Source organism: Vidua macroura, chromosome 20, assembly GCF_024509145.1.
Source record: "Vidua macroura isolate BioBank_ID:100142 chromosome 20, ASM2450914v1, whole genome shotgun sequence".
Lineage (NCBI taxonomy): Eukaryota > Metazoa > Chordata > Aves > Passeriformes > Viduidae > Vidua > Vidua macroura.
This window is the reverse complement of record NC_071590.1, coordinates 4,559,984-4,580,326: the sequence shown is the minus strand read 5'-3', so window position 1 is coordinate 4,580,326 and position 20,343 is coordinate 4,559,984. Positions and strand designations below refer to the sequence as shown.

Here is a 20,343-nt window from a genome sequence, read left to right as displayed (position 1 = left end):
GTCCTTGCTCAGAGAGAGGAGTTTCACTTGGTCCATTTCCTCCAGCTGTTTCCAAAGAAACACCCCCTCCTCTCACACCCTATTTAATTCTTGGAAGACTTTCACAGACAACAGAGGATCTGCAGATCATGGCCTGCAAGCTGCTGATTTAGACAGTTTCCTTCTGGGGCCTACAGACCCAAATCTCACGTCTTGCTCACAGCTGACAATGTGTTTTTCCAGAGGGAATAGGGGTGTTGATGCCAGCAGATACCTAATCACATTCACTGTGTAGGTTCAGGATGTTACTGTGGACCCTTCAGGCTAAATGGAACAACAAAATCAATAGTTTGATTCCATTTGGAGATAGTCTGCAAACTCCTGATTGGAGCTTGAACAGACCCCTCCCTCAGCAGATGTGAGAGGTGCCTGCTCTCTGCTGACTCAGCAAAAGCAGTGATGGCTTCAGGCACCTGGACACTGGAGGACACAAGAAATCCTCACCTTCCAGAGCACATGGGGAACAGCCTGAGAGGATCTCACAGGGCATCCAGGCTTACTCAGAAAGCTGGAGGTGCAGTTTGCTTCCATAGGCAGACACCAGACCTGCACCCCTCAGCAGAAGCTTATTTGGACTCACAGTTCACCCTTGGAGATTGTGGATGTTTTTACAGCCTGGCATCCAACAGTAAGAGAGAAAAGGGACTGCAGAGGGTGGAGAAGTGTAAGGTAAAATACAACCCAGCTAAAATACTGTAGGTTCCAGAAGAGCCACACACTCACATATCAAAGCTTAATTCCTGGATAGCATAGTTAGAGTAATCATTTCATGGATGGGAAGACACTGACAGGAAACTTCATCTTCCCTCCCTTCTCACCACTGGGATTTGTACAGTGTCCCCTAAGCCCATAGGGTGCATAATGGACCTCTTCATCCATCCATCCATCCATCCATCCATCCATCCATCCATCCATCCATCCCCCATGAATGCTTAGGAACAGTCACACCACAACACACAGAGCCATCCCCAAAAGCAGTGTTTGCTTCTTTCCTAGTCCAAATTGCTCGCTTTTTCCAAGCTTCTCTGTGTCCTGGGAGTCCCTGGAGGACATTCCAGGTGGTTCACAAGAGAAAAGCCACCTGGCAGTTAGCTGGCTCCATTTCACTGGAGAAAGGGTCACAAAGTGAGCAGTGTCAGAACCACTGGGCTGAACTGATCAGGACCCAGCAAGGGCCGGTGAATCGGGATTGTGCAGCTCAGGAATGAGAGTGGCTGCATTCCTGCCTAATCACCTCTTTCAGAGGGGTGACAGTTCAGCACCACACAAACCCAGGGCTGCCTGCCCTGCTAGGGACAGACCTACAGCAGGCACCACCTCCTGGTGGCACCACCTCCTGGTGGGCTGATGCTGTCACTGGACTGAAGGACACGGCTCCAGCTCCCAAAATCCATAGTCGCCGAGCACACCACGCTCCCACCAGCTCAGAACTGCTTCCAGCAGAAGCAATCCTCCCAGCTGGGCTCTGCACAAAGCCATTTGTAGAGCTGAGTAAAATGGAGATTTGGTGTGGGTTTGGTAGAGAGTTAACTGGACAAGCCAGAAGGAAGAGAATTCTTTCTGGGAGTGGGAGAACACTTAATATGCAGGATAGTTTCATCAGCACCTGTTCCATGTGTTTGGGCACAAACTGACCCTCCCCACTCTCAATAAATATCACAGAAGTCTCTCAGGAAGGTTGGCATTTCTGATGCTTGTGATTTGCCCTAAAGCTTTGTCCTGTGTAAACAACTGCACTGAATTATCTTTTTGTTTCCATAAGGATAACACACTGTGTGTTATACTTAGCAGAGATCAACATTTAGGGCACAGAAAACAGTAGGAGTGTTTTGATAGCTAGGTAGATTTCCCCAAGTTTCCTCATAACATTTTTCACTGGAGCTATCAATTTCCCTGCAATCCTACTGAGGAATTTCAATAAAATCAGAAGGTCACTGACTTTCACTGGGAAAAAGTTGCTGTTCTGACTCAATGAAAGCAAACTGTGCCCTTTTCTCTGTGTCAATAGTACAGCATCCCATTTGCTCTGCCAGAACAGCAATCCATACACTGTGTGCTGGAGCCCAGCATTAGGAGGGGTTAGTTATTTATATATTCCCTTGAGGCCAGGAGCAGAAGATGCCCTCTACATGCCAAGAAATCCAGATTCAAAGGCTGCCAGGCTCTCTAGGGCATCTCTTCCTGAACCATCCACTTCTATGAAACTACATTATTTCTTTCTTATTCACAAATACACACCTCCCTGAATGTGCTTTGACTCTCATCAGGATCAAGTTTACCAGCTAATTCAGTTGGCTGTGACCAGGTTACTCTTTACTGCTGTGACCTGGCTAAAGAGGAAACTATCCCATCACATGTTACTGGAAAGCTCAAATAAAAGCCAAGTTGGGCTTAAGTTTCTCCTGTTCTTGGCAGTATTCATGCTCTCCCCAGGTAACTAGGTTTTAGGATCAAGGCTGTCATCCAGCTCGTTGTCCAGCTACAGAATTCAATTGTAACCAGCAGTCTCCACAATATTGGAATGTTCAGCATTGATGGATTGATTCAGGTTTGCCTGTAGAGATGGACCTTTGCTAAGGACACCTGGCAGGGGCAAGGGGCTGGCTGTACACAAGCTTATCATGGCAAGGTTCAGTTCAAAGCAGATTCTGCTCCTCCATTACAAAGTTTTAAGAGGCCTGCAATCAGAAGCCACAACAAGCCACAGTAATCTTGTTGTCAATATTGATGTTTTACGCATGCCTTACTCCCACTGAGCACTTCATAGTCACTAATAGAGGTTACCCTGACTCCTGCAAAAAAGGGAGAAAAATCTCTGTAACAGCCCATTCATTTTGGGAAAGGAATAAAACTGGAAGGGTGCTGGTGTTTCTGAAGCCAGACAGCAGCAGCCATTTGAAGCTGCAGAGAGCCAGAGGCACGAACAAGAATAAGACAAGTTCCAGGTCTCCCACTCCACTCTGTTGGTCAAAGATTGGAAGGAACTCCAATCTCTCTGCACACACCACCACTCCACCCCCACAATAAGAGTCTGAACAAAGTGACCATAAAAATAAGTTCTGGCTAGCAGAGTAAGATGGGACAATTTATCTAGGAACCTCCCAACAGCATAACCCTTCCCCAGGGGGGAAATATGTTCTGTGCTTAGTGCACTTCAAATATTCACAGACTTGGGTTTTCCCACACAAAGTGTATTATCAGAGCCTGCTGGAGGGAGTTTAGTCCTAGAGGAATCTTTACCTGAGGAGGAAAACACAGTTCAGTCTGCACAACAGCTTCAGTCTTCAGCAAGTTCTGCAGCCAAGCACATTTAACTGTGCTTTCCTTGCTTTGTTTTATGCAGGGATGACCCTCCAAAAAGCACTACCTTGAGGGCTGAGCTTTCTTCAATCCATAGGAAAGTGCACAAGATTTTACCTTATCCTCCTGCAGCCACTGAAGTTACAGGGGCTAAGGGAAAACCTCTCCCTATTGGAATTATTAAACACCTAGAAGCAACTCTTCTTCAGAGACAGGGAGGGGATCCAGCTCCCTAGAGCCACATTCAGCTCCTTTAGCCATGAGAACATTCCTCTTCTCTTCTAACTTTCAAACTCCTTCACTGGGCACCTGCCAGCTGCTGCAGCTACTGCAGGAGTGGCTCTGGAGATAAGATACTCACCTGTTACACACCCTTGATCCACTTGCAGAGCATCAGCACTGATATTAATGAAGGATAGAACAGAGGGAGATGAAGATTTAAGTGTTGATCAGGCAGGCATCAGAAACAAAGTGATCGCATTCAAAACATGTCCCTCTGAGCCTAACTACCTGTTTGTGTGTGTGTGAGGGCAGAGGGCACAATATTCCTCCAGCATAAAGTCTGATTCATACCTAGTACCCATCTCCTCTCAGTTTGCCAGTGACACGTTCCAACTGAATCAAACCATAAATATGGTTGACCTGAACCATAATTACCTTCAGCAGTGAAATGAAAGAAGTTAGTCCATGACTGAGCGCTCAGAAAGAAAAGGGGACTTCACCCCTTTGAAGTTCCTTGCTTTTACAGACATTCTTTTACACACTGCAATGTTTTGCTGCTCCCTCCCATGAGCTTATCACAATCAATGAGAAGACAGTAGTTTCCAGTGTTCAGAGGGAGAAAAGAGGAAATGTACAAAAATATCCAAGGAATCTGTCTTTGTTAAATTAGACTGACTTGATGGAATTTGGCATTTGATATCCATGCAGCGTGGAAATCATGCACAATTACAACCAAGTATGTCATTTTTGCAACATTAAAAGCTGCTTGATTCAGAGCCTTTCAAAAGAAGAACCAGTGTCTAAACATTTTTGCACAGCTGGATAATGTGGTTGTAGATAGGTCTAACACCTCCATACTGTGAATACATCCATAGAACTGGTTTGTTCATTCCTAAAAAGCCTGACCTTGAAAAGAGGGGTGGGATTACAGGAAAAAAAAATCCTTAAGACCTTGATTGAAAGTAGAGAGCTGGGATTTGGCACATTGACTATTTGTCTGAAACAGATCCCTGTGGTCAAAGTCTACATTTGGTACTTGTCTGTGTCCTCTGAGGGTCTGATCTAGAACTGGTTAAGCTGAGGACAGTGACCCTCATCCTCATTAATAGCACCAGACTAACTTTGATAAAAGTCAGTACATCTAAGTTTAGAAAAAATCATTCAGATTTAAACTCTAAATTTGATTTAGCAAGAAGTAGAGTCCAAATTTTAAGTAGAAGAATGGGGCACTGACACACACCTGCTTGTCCTCAAAACCTTCGCAGAAAATAAAACATTAAGAAAAGCTGTGTAAGGAGTCACTGACCCTCTCAGAGCATCCTGTGCTTTACTACTGCTCCTGTTGTGGCTACAGCTGCTCCTCCACCATCCACAAAGGCAGTGCTCATGGCTGTCTTTAATTCCCCTCATAACAAAACACTTTGCATAATTCAGTCCTCCAAAAGGGACAAATCAGGCTCCTGCTGGTTTCAGCATCTCCTTAAATCCCACCCTTTGCCCTACAGAGCCTGTATCTGCATCACCAGCCAATCTGCAGGGAATGGACAGGGCCTGCTCCCAAATTTGTTTTGGTTTTTTGCTTATAGAGCTCTGTACAGACAACAGAGCATCTTTGTGCCTCCCATTCAGCCCTCTGGTGCCAAACTCCCAGCACTTACCAGCAGCAATGAATGCCACATGCATGACAGGAACACAGGCACTTGGCCTAAATGAAGCAGTGTTTTTCATTAACATTATACTGGCACCAAAAACCACAAACTACACCAAGAACAAAAGGCAATGTCAAAAGGACAGTGTCGAGTGTATAAAAAAAAAAATTAAGATGGGACGATCAAGCTTCCTACTATTGCATGATGTTAATCTGCTCATGTAACATGCATGTTTTGGGTTTTTCCTGGAGCTGAACAGTTGGGACTGTTCACACCTGCTGCCACTGGAGACAGGTCCATCCTTTTGATAGCTAGAAAGAAAAAAATATGTATTGAAAGAGATCCCACAGACAGCACATTGCTTTCTCTTTAAGGTAATACAGATGTGTTTTCCTTATGTTTTCAACTCAGTCAGTTTCAGAGCAGTCAGCCCCAAAAGGTATCAAAAATCAGACTAAAGTTTTAGCTTCAGATTCACAGGTCTTAGGATACAACTGGAAATACCTGCACAAACAGCTGTGTGAGGTAAACTGAACCCACAACTCTTCTAGCAGCACCTCTTCCATCTGCTCATTTCTCTTTTCCTGTGGCACATTACAATTTTTTCAGTCTAGGTCTTCAATTTGGTCAGCAGCTTGTAAAGGAATTTGTGGGCTCTGGCGTACAAGGGACCATACAGCAGACATTTCTAAGTAGTGACCTACCATGTGGTTGCCCATCCCTGTTGGGAACAGGATTTCAAGAGCCAAAGGCACCTCTTCCAGAGTGAAGCTGCAGCAGGTGTGCAGGCTCAGCTGTACTGCACAGCACTCCTGGTTCAGGTGGCTGCCAAAGAGCCAGACGTGACAACAACCCCACTGAAACCACCAAGGAAACAGCCTTTCCTCAAGTGCAAGAAAACCCTACAGTTTTCTAATGTTTCCTGTGCTGGAGGAGGTGATTAGAAACAATAGGCAAGTCTAGACAAATCCATCTCCTTATTTTGCTTCGAGAGCAACAATTCCTCTTCTTCCTTTTAGACATCTCAGATTAGCCACTTGTGTTCAGTGAGGCAGCTGAAGCTCAGGTACCTGTGAGCCAGCATTTTCACCAGGCCTGGGACAAGACTCCTGCTGGTGCTCCAGGAAGATTCTTTTGGGGACAGCTGTACTCCACAAACACATCAGCACCTCAAGAGCAAAGCACTTTTTCTCCAGTAGCTGCTCTACCAATGTGCCAGGTCATCTGAACACCAGTCTGTGCTGTGTGTAATAGATAAATCAGGCTGTTACCCCCAGCCCAGCTCAAATATTCCCAACATGAGCCACATAAGACCCAGTTCAGTGAAAACAAAGCCTTGGAAAACCTTTCTGCCTGGGTATTCAAAGTGTTAATCAGCCTGAAAAACAAGCCCCAAAGCCTGTGTGTTAATTTGCTATTTAAATTGAAAACTTTTTATTCCATGTCTGCCATGTCTGGCACAAGGCTGTCCTGGGCGTTACTACAATAAAAAATAATTTGGAAAATAATCCTATTGTTCCAGTCACACCCATGGGAGTTTCATGTGTAGGGAAGTAGGAACATCAGAACTGAGGTCTGTCCTGTCATCAGAGAGCTGAGTTTGCCCTTTCCAACAGCTAGTTTTGATCCAAGGGCATATTGAGAGCAAGATCAGAAGCTGAGCTAAGGCAGGAGGATGTATCAATAGCTTTAAGCTTAATAAATTCCAACTTGCACAGGCTTAAACTCTTTAAACCACCATTAGCATAGCAAACTAGCAATAGCCTTTACAAACACATGTTCACATCCACAGGTGTTAGTTTATCACATCTTTCTCTTCCTTGCCTCCCTCTCAAGCCAGTCCTTCCCAGTGCCCATGTAACTGAAGTGAATTGCTCTAAAACACCTCCTGGTTGCCAATGAACAGCTCTTCCAAAGAGCCTCCTCTGCACTAAGGAGAGGCTTCATTGAAACCTCCCTGCAACTATAGCATGGCTTGGATGAGGCAGTTCCAGGCACAACAATCTGCTGTACCACCAGCCTCCTTTTCACTTCCCTCCAGACTCCCACTCTTACCCTCTCCTGACTGCACCCGTCCAATGCCATAAAAAATAACCCCACATGTTTGCTGTAGCTCAGCTCTTTGCACACAGAAGTCCCATCCCCTGCTAGTGAGCACCCAGTGCTGCCTCACCAAGTTCTAAACTCATTCTTCAGATGGTGTGTTTTAATCATACAGAACCCACTGCATTTTGATATCTGTCTACAGACAGAATGTAAAGAGACAGCAAGAAACTAAGTGCTTTACCTAACTATTTTCAGTGTAAAAGGTTTGTTCTGCTTTTAACACAGCTTCCTAAGCTTTCACTGGATCTGGAAGCAGTCACCATACCTCATTTCTAGCCAAGAACAATTATTCTCCTTTTAAACCTTGCTGCAACCCAGTTTGTTCATTAGAAATAAAAAGAGCTTAAAAAAAAGAAAGCCTTTCTGTTGTGAACGGAAACACTAACACCTTTCTCTATTATTAAAAATTCTTGAGCAATCTACGAAACTGCTTTAGAGCCTCAGTGCTTTGGAAGCCTCTGTTTGGAAGGGAGGAGATCTACATTTCAGTATCCAGGTGGAAAATGGGTTTGATTTGGCCAAGTAATAACAGCTGACAAAAAACCCCTCCATAGCCTGTGCATGCACAGTAGATTCCTTAGGAATGATAACACTGCCTTGAAACATTCCCAAGGAGACACGTGGGAAACCGGATGGGGAGAAAGCAGCACTGAGCAAGAGAGGGGACAGCAGGAGGTCTGAAGGAGAGATACAGGCATTTGGTCAGAAAAATTCCTGCCCACTTCTGTGCAGAATTGTACAGCAAACTCCACTAGATGGGGGTTTGCAGGGTTTCTTTGGTGATGGTTTAAGATAAAAGTTGCCTGCCAATGCAAAAGGACAGGGCAACCTAATTGCTCCACCATGGCAAAGTGCAAAACTCCACAACATAAAACATTTTAACCACAAATTGGTGAAAATGCAAATTGATGCCCACAAGTGAACCAAACTCCTAAAGCAAATGTTTCACAGGCATCCCTCATCCTTCTGCTGGGAATGGGAATGCCTGGAGTTACTGGTGAGGGGGCCTCGGTCTGTGTGTGCAGAGGAGTGGCTGACACTAAATACATTAAACACACAGTACTGACAAAAGCTTGGGGCAAATTCAAGGCAAAACCATTAAAGAGAGATTAACTTTTTTTCCTCTTCTCCTATTTACATACATTTCTTCCATCAGAGAATGAAGAGTGACATAAATAGCATGCATGATAAAAGTTTGATTAAAACAAGAAGTTATGATCTGAATTTTATCAATGCGTGACATTTATTCTACATTTCTGGTACCTTTTACATCATTTGGGAACATCTTAATGTTGTTTTACTGGCTGAGGGCAAACCAGCAAACCTGTGAGTGACACACAGCAACAATCTGTGTTTATTATTGCACAAGTATGTACACAAACATCCTTCACACACAGCAGCTCAAACTTGTTTGTGGTTTTTCCTCCCTCGCACAAACATACATGAGAGTTTTCCTGTACACCTTTCACTACAGTTTGGAGAAATTTTTCCATGCATAGTCTCAGCAAAGTATAGTGCCAGATTGAGCCACCCTGGAAGCAAAGCCAGCAGCTGCCATTGCCACAGCATTTGCTTGAGCCATTTTTAAGGAGGTATAGAAGGATATATGAACACTGCAGTGCTGAACATCACATTAAATGTCTGGGACAGACTCACATCACAGCAGAAAAAAAGTGCTTTGAGTTTCACTAGAAACCACTCTCATTCACAAATCAAAAAGGTTGGTAGAACCTCAGAGCACAGAGTGACAGAACTACTCCTGAACTGGTTCCCCTTGCTGGAGGTATGTCCATGGGAACAGCCTGCTCACCTATCCAGCTGTTACTGGCAACACTTGAGCCACAAGCCCATGTGAAGTGTGTGATTCCAGTCAAATGCTTGTGTGGGCTTTGGTGTTGGTCTTTGTGGTGGTGTTTTTTGGCTGGTTGGTTAAAAAAAATCCAACCAAACAACAACAAAAAAAAACCCAAACCACCCCCACATATGAAGTGTGCCCTGCAAAGCCAACCTTGCTTCCACAGGGATGCTGAGATCCAATCCATCACCCAGACACAGGCAGCACAAGATGACTCCAGGCTCAGCCAGGACACCAGCTGAAATGCCCAACACAAATCAACCCAGTTTCTAACTGCATTCTATTCAAGAGACGAACTGTGATGATTCCTATAATTTCCACATTCCCACTTTTTTCCTCTTTCTTCCCAGCCACTGTACAGATACACAGCTTCACCCTAACCTTCCTAAAAGTTATGCAACAACTTCTCCAAATGGTACCTGGGAGCTGAAAGTTTACCTTCAGCAAAATTCCACAGTCATTTGCAGAAGCTACTTTGAAAACCTTCTAGTTCAGACGCCAAGAACCACTTGGCAAGGCCTGACAGACATAATTAGAGAGCCTGATTGTTTCAAAGGACATTACCCAAGAAAATTAGTATGTTGCTGCGGTTCTTGAAATAAATTTCCAATGGGTTTGGTTGCAGAGGTCTTGCAAAGGTTTTAGCAGACTTTTAATTACAGTATCGGGCCTCAAGTATTTGTCTAGTGCTTGGCAATATGAGATCCTATTATTTCTGCTTGCAATGCACTCTCATTCAAAGCTTATCCACAGGCCGACAGCCTAAGAATTCCTACCACTCTGTAATCCAAAATTTTTGTATCATTTGTGATATACATTAGTGACTTCCAGTAACAGCTGCCCCAGAGACAGCATTTTACTGTGTGATAGTTTAAACCCTTTGGCTCGGTGCTGTATCCTGAAATACACTGCAGGGAGGCTGTAGCTTTTGCTGCAGGTTATTCTGATTTACAGCAGCATTAAGCCAAGCACTGTAACATCCTACAAAGCCAATTTGCCTTTTTGCTCTCTGCTGTACTTCAGATGGGAACAGGGGAAGTTTGCAGCATCACAGCCCAGAGCTGCCTTTGCTCCTGGCTGGTGCTCTTGGGTCACACCCGTGGCCACAGGCATTTGTGCCCTGAGCACAAAGCAGTGCTGCTTCTAAAGGTATGTCCCACAGGCAGGCTCCCAAAATCCACCCTGGGGACAGGAAAGCCCCTCAGCCTGTGCCATCACCCAGCCCTCTGCTACTGGTCAGTCCAGCCTGCCCTGCTCAGCACCTCCCTCTCCCACCCCTCAGCATTCCCTTCAAACTAATCCTTCTCTGCAGAGCTCAGGCAAAGATTTACTCCCAAAGACCAATTTCAGTCATTCAGACTCAGAGAGGTGCAGTAAACAGGGAGCACAATGACCTCTATTCTGTAAGAGTGGAAGTTTATATAAGAGCCAAGTATTATCATTCATAGATTTATTATAAACTTCGGCATAAATTCATATACAGTACTTTGGATTTTGTAGCTTTCCCTCTAAGATATAACCACACCCTCGTGAAATACTCCCCAGAGCCTTCCTTTACATGAAGGGAAGTATTACTATTCCCATTTTATTTAGGGGAAAGAAAAGAGAGAGAGAACTTGCAAGTCTCAGTTCCCAGACTGTGCTGCTCTATAGAATATATATTGAGCATTTAAGGAAACAGACTTTGTCTTGGGAAAGAGGGTGGAAAACAAAGCCTTATGAATCAGCCAGCTAATAATTAAAAGCAACTAAATCCTGATCACTTTAAGCTGCACATGAGAATCTGAACTTCTCAGATGCTGAATTCCTCTGCCGACCAGAAAAGCCAGGGTCACTTGCCCAGCTGGTCACTATTGTTCTGTCCAATAAAGTTCTGGCAGGAATGCATGTTTAACAAAATACAGAGATTAGGCATAGCAAAGAATGCAGCTCCCCCCTCAGTGTTTAGGTTAGCAGGGTTTGCCATGTTGAAATACTGAAGCTTAAGCATATCAGATTTTCTCTGTCCTGTACTGCTGGTGCCAGTGACAGACACAAGCTGACAGCTCAGTTCTCAGGGGCACTGCCATTTTAGCTCTAAGTTTATTAAAAGCCGCATTAAAAGTTCACCTCAAATCTGCAGTGACCACTAATTAAATCAGTGTTTTCTTGGAGATGTAGAATCACGATTGAGAAAAACTCTCTCTACCTCCCCACATGCCAGAAAACTTTTGAAGTGCAATTTAAATCAAGCCATAGACTCGAGGGACCAGATTCTGAGAATCTTGCAACAAGGTAGCTCATCTTCAAGTGTTTTAGGATAGCCTAAATTTCCAAAAGGAAACTTAGTAGCCAGTGACTAAACACAGCATCAGAATGGCAATGACCTTCCTAACATCTGCCATAGCCTGGTTCTGTCTAGCTCTCTGTCAAGAGCTCTTTAGCTCAATTTACAACAAGGGACAACACAAGACTATAGCAAGACACAAATGTCACAAAAAGTCACACAGATGATCTGACAGAGACCATCAGAGATCTTGCAGGAACACAGCTTTTACTAAGCCAATGCTATGCACAAAGCAGCTCTGATACCTCAAATGGGCCAAGAATTTCTCAGCTCAAAGTAGAATTATATTAAATGGACAGATATTTGAGACTCGTAAGTAGATTTGCAATGGATATAGTCCTTGGAGAACTGCATACAAGGAGGTTATAAATAGCCTGGATTTACCTCAAAGTCAGTGGGTTATATTCAGAGATACCAAGGATTCCTAAGGTCCCCCACAGGGGTGCAGTAGCTCCTGCTGGGTGAAGCTGTGGTTCATAGGTAGGAAGCATCTAAGATCCTGTTACCATGGCAGTCTCTCCTCTCTTTCTCCCTCCACAGAGAGCTGAAACATAATTTTCTGTCAGAGGCACACAGTAAATCTGGAATAGGTACAGCTGAGATCCAGACCTGTTGACAGGCAGACCTAGGTGTTTCTTCTAGGAGAGCCTTTTTGACTCATCCTAGCACAGCAACAGAAACCTTATTTTAGCTGGTATTGCTTTCACTGCCACTAAAAATGCAAACAACTCAACATTTAACAAGATACAGTGATGAAACAAGCAGCCAGAGAACCAACATTGGGCAGGGTTGCAGAAACCAGACAGGTTCTGGGGAAGCACAAGACAGAATCAGGCAAGAAGAAAGCCAGGAAGCCAAGCAACCCGAGGCAGGCACAGGAGAAGTGGCATCAGATGAAAAAGTCTTTTTCTTTAGGGAAAACACAGGCAGAATCTCCCTCGGGTTGAAGTGTTAAATTCATGTGGGGAGAGCTGTCACCCATTGCTGCCTCAAACGAGGATTTGCAAAAGCTCCCTGTGCTCTGCTGTGTTTACAGCAATAATGAGAGCCCGGAGGAAGGGGTTAGAAACATCTGAGTTTAATAAGGGCTAAGCAGCACACAGCAAAAAAGAAACGTCTGCCCTTCCGTTCAGGGCTACCACACCCCAGCAAGCACCGCCACCGCGGGCCAACGGGAGCCCAGCGTGGAGACATTATGTCATCCATGCAGCAGCCCCTCTGCCCCTGCCCTTCCCCAGGAGCAGCAGCTCCAACCAAGCTGAGAGCTCCCAGCACCACGCTCCTGAACAACTAAGCAATGTTCTGTAGGGGAAAAGCAGATTTGATTGACCCCAGGCACAAAACAAGAAGGGAAGTTTTTGTGTAGTGCCTCAACTAAGCAGCTCCATCTCACGAGGTCATCCCAACAGGGCAAAAGGAGTATTTAGCTCATTTAGCACCTATGCAGCTGCCTTTTGTTAGTCCTAAACAGCTCTAACATCCAACATGCACAGGGTAAGGGGCATCCTGTTCCCATTCTTCTCACAGAAGACCAAGAACCTTAGTACTCGGGTCCTGCAACCGAATTTGCTGTGCCTCCTTCCTCTCAGTCCACCCCCAAAACTGTCCCTGCATGAAACAAGCATCTTTCATGAAACACCTTGTCCTATACTACATAAGGCACACTCTTTCCACACACTTGGTGTTTTTATTCCATTAAAAAGTGGAAATCAGGAATAAAGAGTCTTGTCCAACAAACACACCTCCTCTTCATAGTGCACATACACACACAGAAGAGGCAGGGGGACATCCAGAAGAAACAGAACTGGACCTGCTCTTAACTCTACAGACTCAGTCTGACTTGGTTACACAACCTTATCCATGGAATACTCCCCTGCCTCATGATTTCACTGCACTGGCATTTCTGAGATGCTCTGAGCAAACACATGGCTGTATGCAGCACAAATGCTGCAAAGAATATCACTTCCACCCAGTTCCTAGGGGCAGAAAAAGTGGAATTTATTAAAAAGACATCTGACTACATAACCTGATGTCAATATTGGACATGAATTGGTCCCTTCTATGCAGTGGTACCTCACTTTAGCTTGAATGTTTTGACAGATGGTCTGTTTGCTCAGCACAAAGGCAGGTGGCTGGATAAGAGCAGCCTTACTCAGCTCTGGGAGGATGGACAGGAGACACAAAAAACCAGAGGTAAAGGGAAGAGTCCTAAATAAGAGAATCTCACAGATACTGTCTCTTCTCAGTTTCAAAATCAGCTATTATGATTTTGAGTGGCAGATTCTCTTTCCCAAATAAACTACATTGATATGGAAGAAGAGAATGAAGAGATCTGTATCTCTGTTCCAAACATGAAACATTGTGAAGCTGTCTTCAGCTTTTGTCTCAGAGGCATCCACTGTGTGGGTCTCTGGGTGAAAGCCATTTCTAGACAGGTAGAAGAGGCTTCTTTCTTTGCCAGAAATATGATTGTCCAGCTTTAGAAGCGGAAAAGGAGTCTGAAATCTGAAATAGCTTCCTATTTGTTGGTCCTCCCCAAAAGATTCAGCGATTTTCAAACAGCGAGGCCTAAACATTACAGGCAATACTTTCACCCAAGCATACTCTTCACTTCACTCTAGTTCAATTCCAAGAGGAGGAAAACATTACTTGTCAAAAGCAGCCAAAGCACCTAAATCATGTAATAAATTACACACCAACAACCAACCATTTCTCCAAAAAAACAAAGGAGGCAAGGAACAAAACCAACAAGGAACAATATCACACTTCCTACTCTTGTTGGTTTCTGCAGTATTAAGCACTCTAATTCAGATGAGTGGTACACTGTGCATATTTTACACTAAGCAAGAGACTTAGTATTATTCAGCTATATAAAAAGATGAAAAATACAGGACAGTAACCAAATCAGTAGCATTTGCCTTTTTTCCGATTTCCAGTTATTATCCTCAACAGAATCCCTGTGATATCTAAGTTGGCACAGGCTGTCTGTATGCTCAAAGATTAAAAATAAACATTATGCCTCAGTGGAAGTAAATTTAAGCACTGTCTAGATCTGCCTAATTAAAAGTGAGTCGAGAGCTTTGTGTATATTTCAGAAATGCCATTGGATTAATTTTTGTATTATCCTACAGGAAAGGCATCTATGCTTTATAAATCAGTAAAATTTCCAGACATGCTGGAGGTCTGATGCAGAAAAGGGTCCATTACTCTGACCCAGATGACCTAAAGCACTCTATGCTTTTAATTCTTAATCGTTATCTCAAAGCCATTCTTCATTTTCCCCCCTTTATCAAGACACAGCCCAACAAAACTAAGATGTGAGTAAATATTCTATGATCCCAGTGTCACAGAACCACTCCCCAAGCAAAGCTGTAACATTTCTAACCTGACCTATTTCCACCAGCACTTTAGCACCCTAACAAGCTCAACTTTGAGAAAACTGAAAAATAAGGATTATTGAAAGAAACATTTGTTAATTTATCCAAGGGGACCACAAGTTCACTGGCACCCATTGTTTTGCCTTTCTGCTCCCTTTGTTTTTTCCCCTTGAGCTGGTAAATGAAACCTACCTAAGGGGAAATTATTCACACAAGCAGCTGGAAAGGCAGGACAGTAGATTTCCTACAGAATACAATTTACTGCAGTAGCTACAATCACATCTGGTATTTCAAAGCCATTCCAGTGTCACCAGACCCTTAGCCTACCATTGGCTCCACTGCTAATTGCATTGCAGAGGTACAGCCCTGAACCTCACAAGTCAGATGAAGATCATATGGCTGCAGAGTCCAGGGAACAAACACCAGACAGTTCCAGGGTCTGATGATGAGCTCAAGACCTTCTGACCTCTTGGTTACCTGGGTCGGGCACTTCAAAGTGGAATTGGAGCAGAGGACTCAGCGTGACACAAATCCCAGTTTGTTTGCTTGACATCCTCACAGTCCATAGCAAACCAGGGACCTCAGGCAATGAGCAGACAATTAGGTGATGGAGAGAATGACTCAGAGAGCAAGATCCTGTCGCTAAAAGGAGAGAGAACCACATTTGGCCAATATGTATAGTTTTATATTCCACACCCACTTAAGAGTCACGAGAGGTTCAGAATTTGAGGCTGAAATAAGGTTCAAGTCATCTGTCTCTAGTGAAGAGAGAATTAATAAAAATCCATCAGGAAAACTCCAGATACACATTCTGAAAGCATTCTGACAGACTACATAAATAGGGATACTTATTCATAGATGACCTTTTAATATTAAGAACAGGCTTCTATCACATAAAGAGACTCACAGTTACTTAAAAGAACTAAAACCTCACCTAAGAGGCTGGAGGTTGCTACATTTCAGGGCAGTTGTGCTGGGGAGGGTCATTTCCAGCCCAGCACAGATGTAGCTGTAGGGCCAGGCACAACACAGGCAGTTATTTTGGACAGAACACATCTACCTACAAGAGGTCCACACAGACATCTTGATCTTGAGAGCCTGACATCCAAGTGACCTGTTAGGAAACTGGTAGCCTCAAGGAATAATTGACAACATATTTCAAGCACCAACACTTTGGGTTTCTCAGGGAAGCAAGACAAGCTGCAGTACTGGAAAGCTGATGTCTGTTTAAGTATCATTCCCACATCAAAGCAGCTCAAAGAACTTGTTTAACTATTCCATGGAATCCATGGCAAAGTGATTTGCCCCCTGATAAGGAGTAAATCATTGGTAGAGGAGCAACTGGAACCCAGGTCTCACTCTCCTGGGCTGTGCTCTGAGTCACAACATGAAATGGCCAAAGGCCACCTGGCCTTCCATGTCAAAGCCTCTGGCAACCAAATATTGCACTTACAGCTATCAGATATTACTTTCCTCTCCATATCCATCCTCAAGAAACTTCACTGCTGTAGGAATCACTGGGAATTACTGTGACCAAATGTGCAATTACCAGTAGAATGTGGATAAGAATATCTATTTGTACAGTCCTGTTATTTGTAACATCATGGTTGTAATGTTCATTAACATTCTTCTTCCAGTTTTTCGGCTGAAGAATGTTTTGAAGACCTGACTGCCACAGCTAGACTTGCATCCACCCCAGAGGGCTTTTGTGATGGTACTGTAATGATCCCAGTGGAAAATATTACCATCCAACATTGCTTTTGGGTTCATGTTTTGGGATTTTCTATCAGCCAGCTCCACTTCTCATCCAAAGAGGTTTCCAGTCTAAGCCCTGCATCTATTCCCAGAAGTTTCTGACTCCCACAATTAAGTTCAAAAGGACTCAATGCATGACTAATTATAAAGTACAGGAAAATAGAATGAGGAGTTGGGAGAACACCAACCCCAAAGACACTAACACAGAGGCAGGCATTCCTTGACAACTGAGCTACTTCCAGCATGGGAACAAGCTTCCCTTAACTCAGTTAGCAAAGCTTCTCAGAGCTTGGAGGAAGATTTCTCCTTGGCAGGCAGCCCCCTCCATTCTTATGCTTCCAGTAAGGCCTACTTCCCATTCATCACCTTAACACAGCAGCAAGTTCAAAATGCATGCACTGAATGGGAATTTCAAGCTAAATTGTGAGGCTGTTGCAGTCTACACAATGCCAACAGACACTGCTGCCTGGATTTCAGTAGCACTTGCACATCAGAAGTTCAATTCAAGCACATGCAAAGATAGACTGCAAGTGTCTTCGGTCTAATAACCAGGACCTGTCAACTGAAGCCAACCAGAAGCTAGAATATTCATTAAATAAATAAATAAAGGAATCAAAGAACACATCATTCCTCCAGAACAAGTATTCCATGGCTTCACTTTGAAGAATGTGAATAACTGTATTTTTTCCTCCAAATTTCCCTTCATGACCACCCCTAGCTTTTTTGCAGTGCTCAGTGCCTTATTTTTCTGGCAGGAAACGTGGTCAGCAGTCCTCAGAGCCTCAGGAGCCCATCTCTGAGCCAGCCTGCAACCTAGATGCCAAGGGCTGTATCAACACAAAGGACTCCAGAAGCTTCTCTCCCTGGAGAAATACAATTCTTATGACAAGTTAATTTTTAGAAAATTGATAGCAGATTCCCAAACACTTGTTGATCAAAGACAGGAAAAGACAACTGCAGAAACATGGTGTGTCCTGTATCAAGGAAACCTGTCAACTCTACAGCATCCCATCAGTATGTGCTGCAATGTACCAACATCTGGAGCTGCAGCAGGAACTTTCAAGACTCTGTCCCTGCTTATTTTTGACTCAGAAAAGTGCCAGAAGTCACTGGACAAAGCACACACTGGGAAGGTTGAAGAAGAGAAAGTGAGAATGGCCATATAGTGCCATTAATAGCAATCACCTTCCCACCATCTTGTCTCCTCCACCGCCTCTCCAGGGCAGAGGCCAGAAAGTTTCATTGTGATGGAGCTGCTGTTGCTTCACATAATTCAGGTGCTACCAAGGTCCCCCGTTGCAATGGCAAAAGGGACACTGAACAACATAAAAACCCATCTATACCAGTCTGATTCAGTCCTTGAAAAAAGGCTTTGCACCCATATAGATCAATGTCAAACTCAGAGCAAAAAGCCTCACTCCCATCATGGACTATATTAAATCCAGAAAAGTCCAGCCATCCCAACCTGAAGCTGCACCCAGCAGGAGACTTCCCTCAAAAGTCCAACACTGTGGCTGGGGAAAGTTTTCCCACACAGATTTTCCCAGAAAGTGAAGCTGTTAGACATTTGCCAACAACAAAACTTCACCACTCAAGGGGAAATTAAAACATACAAAAATTGCTTCAACGTGTGATATTTGAGTGAGCACTTGAATTTTTCTTTCACAGCATCCACTAGTGATTTTTTTCCTCCCTTCAGTTTTTTACTTCCCCCTCTGTATTAAACTAGAATGGGAGATTCTCCCAGGGCAAAGTTCCACCGGACATAAAAAATAAATCTAAAAAATCTACCAGCTTTTCCCAACATCATTGTTTAAATCAGGTTTATGTGGTTTTACACAACACTTTATAGACTTGGAGAGTCTGACAAAGCATCAGCTATCCAAACCATTGAGGCATGGGAAAGCTGTGCAAGAGTGTGAACTGGGGAAGGTCTTTGGTGAGCAGAGTCCACACTCATGTAAGCGTGGTAGCTCTGAACAAAGATCTGCAGGCTAATAGATATGTAAGACAAATGACATGTGGTTCTCATTGCAGCTCATGCTTTGGGAAGGGGTACCTTGGAAGAGATCCAGCTGGGATAGGTTTATCCCATTACTCTCCTACAATTTTCTGCCGTTTCAAACCCTTTGACAGTTGCTGTAGTTTAACATCACACCCCCTGCAGCCCCAGGCCCGTCTGACAGCGCAGCGGACAAAGCCACCTCCCCCCGGGGGGAAATCCGCACCATATGCGAACCCCGCGCAAGGCACAGGGCTGGTGCCCGCCCCTGCACCTCCGATACGGAAATCCACGGAGTCCGTGCCTTTCCCAATCCCCAGCCCAAGTAAGCCGTGCTAACAGAAGCCCTCCTCCACAGCAGCACAACTCACGCAGAGTAGGTATTAGCAAGGGAGGAGGAAAAGAGGTAAAGACAGGATGGACGAGCCCTGAATATTAAATCTCAAGTCCCCACTTAAGGGAATGACAGAAAAAAAAAAAAAAAAAAAGAAAGAAAAAGAAAAAAGTGAAATTCAAGAACAACTGGAATCAGGTTAAGCCACTCTCTTGCTTTATACAGTGCAGCTCATTCATCTCAACAGCTGTTTCACCTCTAGAGAAATACCCAGAGAAAACAGAGGGGAGGGGGAGAAGCCTAAATTGTTTGCTCTACTGAAGCAGTAAGATACAGTAAATCAAACCTGATTTATATTAAGTTTATAAGAAATTGGGTTGGGGAGAGGGGAGAGAAGAGTGGGAGGTTTGGTTTTAAACAGCTACTTGGAAGTTGCAGCTCTTGAAGAAAGATCTGTTATTAAGGGTTTTCCTTTGTTGAGCTGAACAAGTTTCTCCTCGCAGCCGAGGGCTATAACAGTTCCCTCTGCCGGCATCCCCAGTGTCCCGGCTCAGGAGGCTTTCCTGCTCCGGCTGCGCACTGCGCAGCCCGGCAAAGCCCCTTCCCCTCCCCGACGGGCTGGGCGCGGCAGGGGGAGACTTTGCGGGCGTCATTTACCCAAGCTCAGCTCCTCGATCCCCCAGCCGCTCCCTGCCCCAGGAGGCGGACACTGCTGCGGGCAGGTAGGGAGCGTCCCGCACCCCACAGAGGATGCGGGCAGCCCAGCCCGGCTCGCCGAGGGGCAGCAGCCCAGCACGCCCCTGCACCCTCCGAGGGACCGCTGCCCGCGGCTTTGCCGTGTCCTTTTGCCCCCCGGAGCCACCGGCGAGGCGCAGCCTCCTCGCCCGGAGGCGGACCCGGTCTTACTCACCGGCGACTGGCGAAGCCGCTGCCCGGCGAGCCGGAGCTCTGCTCTGGGTAGTTGTGCTGCAGGGTTGATGCTGGGAATTGATAGAGGAAGCCAGTGCCCAGCGCGCATCCATGCAGGCAGCAGCACCAGGACAAGAAAAGAGCGAGCTGCATTTTTGCAAGAACGGGGTTTTCCTACCGCCTCCCCTTTTCCCTCTTACACTGCACGGCAGGCGCAGGGCCACACCGTGCTCCCCCGGCCGGGGTCACGGCGGGATCCCGCGGCACGGAGGAGCCCCGGGAGCGGGGAGCACGGGGCAGGGGTGCCGGGCACAGGGGGTGGCTGCCCCGGCTGCCAAAGGGAAGCCCCGACCCTCGGCAAGCCGAGCCTCGGTGGCTGCGCTGCTGCCCGCGCAGGGGGTCCGGGGCCAGCGCGGCTCGATGCTCCCAGGGCGCACACTCAGCCCCGGATGCCTTTTCAAATTTGGCG

The 20,343-nt window shown here is 45.2% G+C and overlaps 1 protein-coding gene across 2 annotated transcripts in view; it reads right to left on the bottom strand.

Annotated features, from left to right (window-relative positions):
* The window catches only part of COL26A1 (collagen type XXVI alpha 1 chain), a 167,893-nt gene extending 147,866 nt beyond the window's left edge, over window positions 1–20,027 (bottom strand). For both annotated transcript variants that reach the window (XM_053995642.1, XM_053995643.1), the window contains exon 1: window positions 19,876–20,027. In XM_053995642.1, coding sequence (XP_053851617.1) covers window positions 19,876–20,027 — 152 coding nt within the window. The remainder of the gene's footprint in view (window positions 1–19,875) is intronic.
* Between the last annotated feature and the right edge of the window lie 316 nt (window positions 20,028–20,343).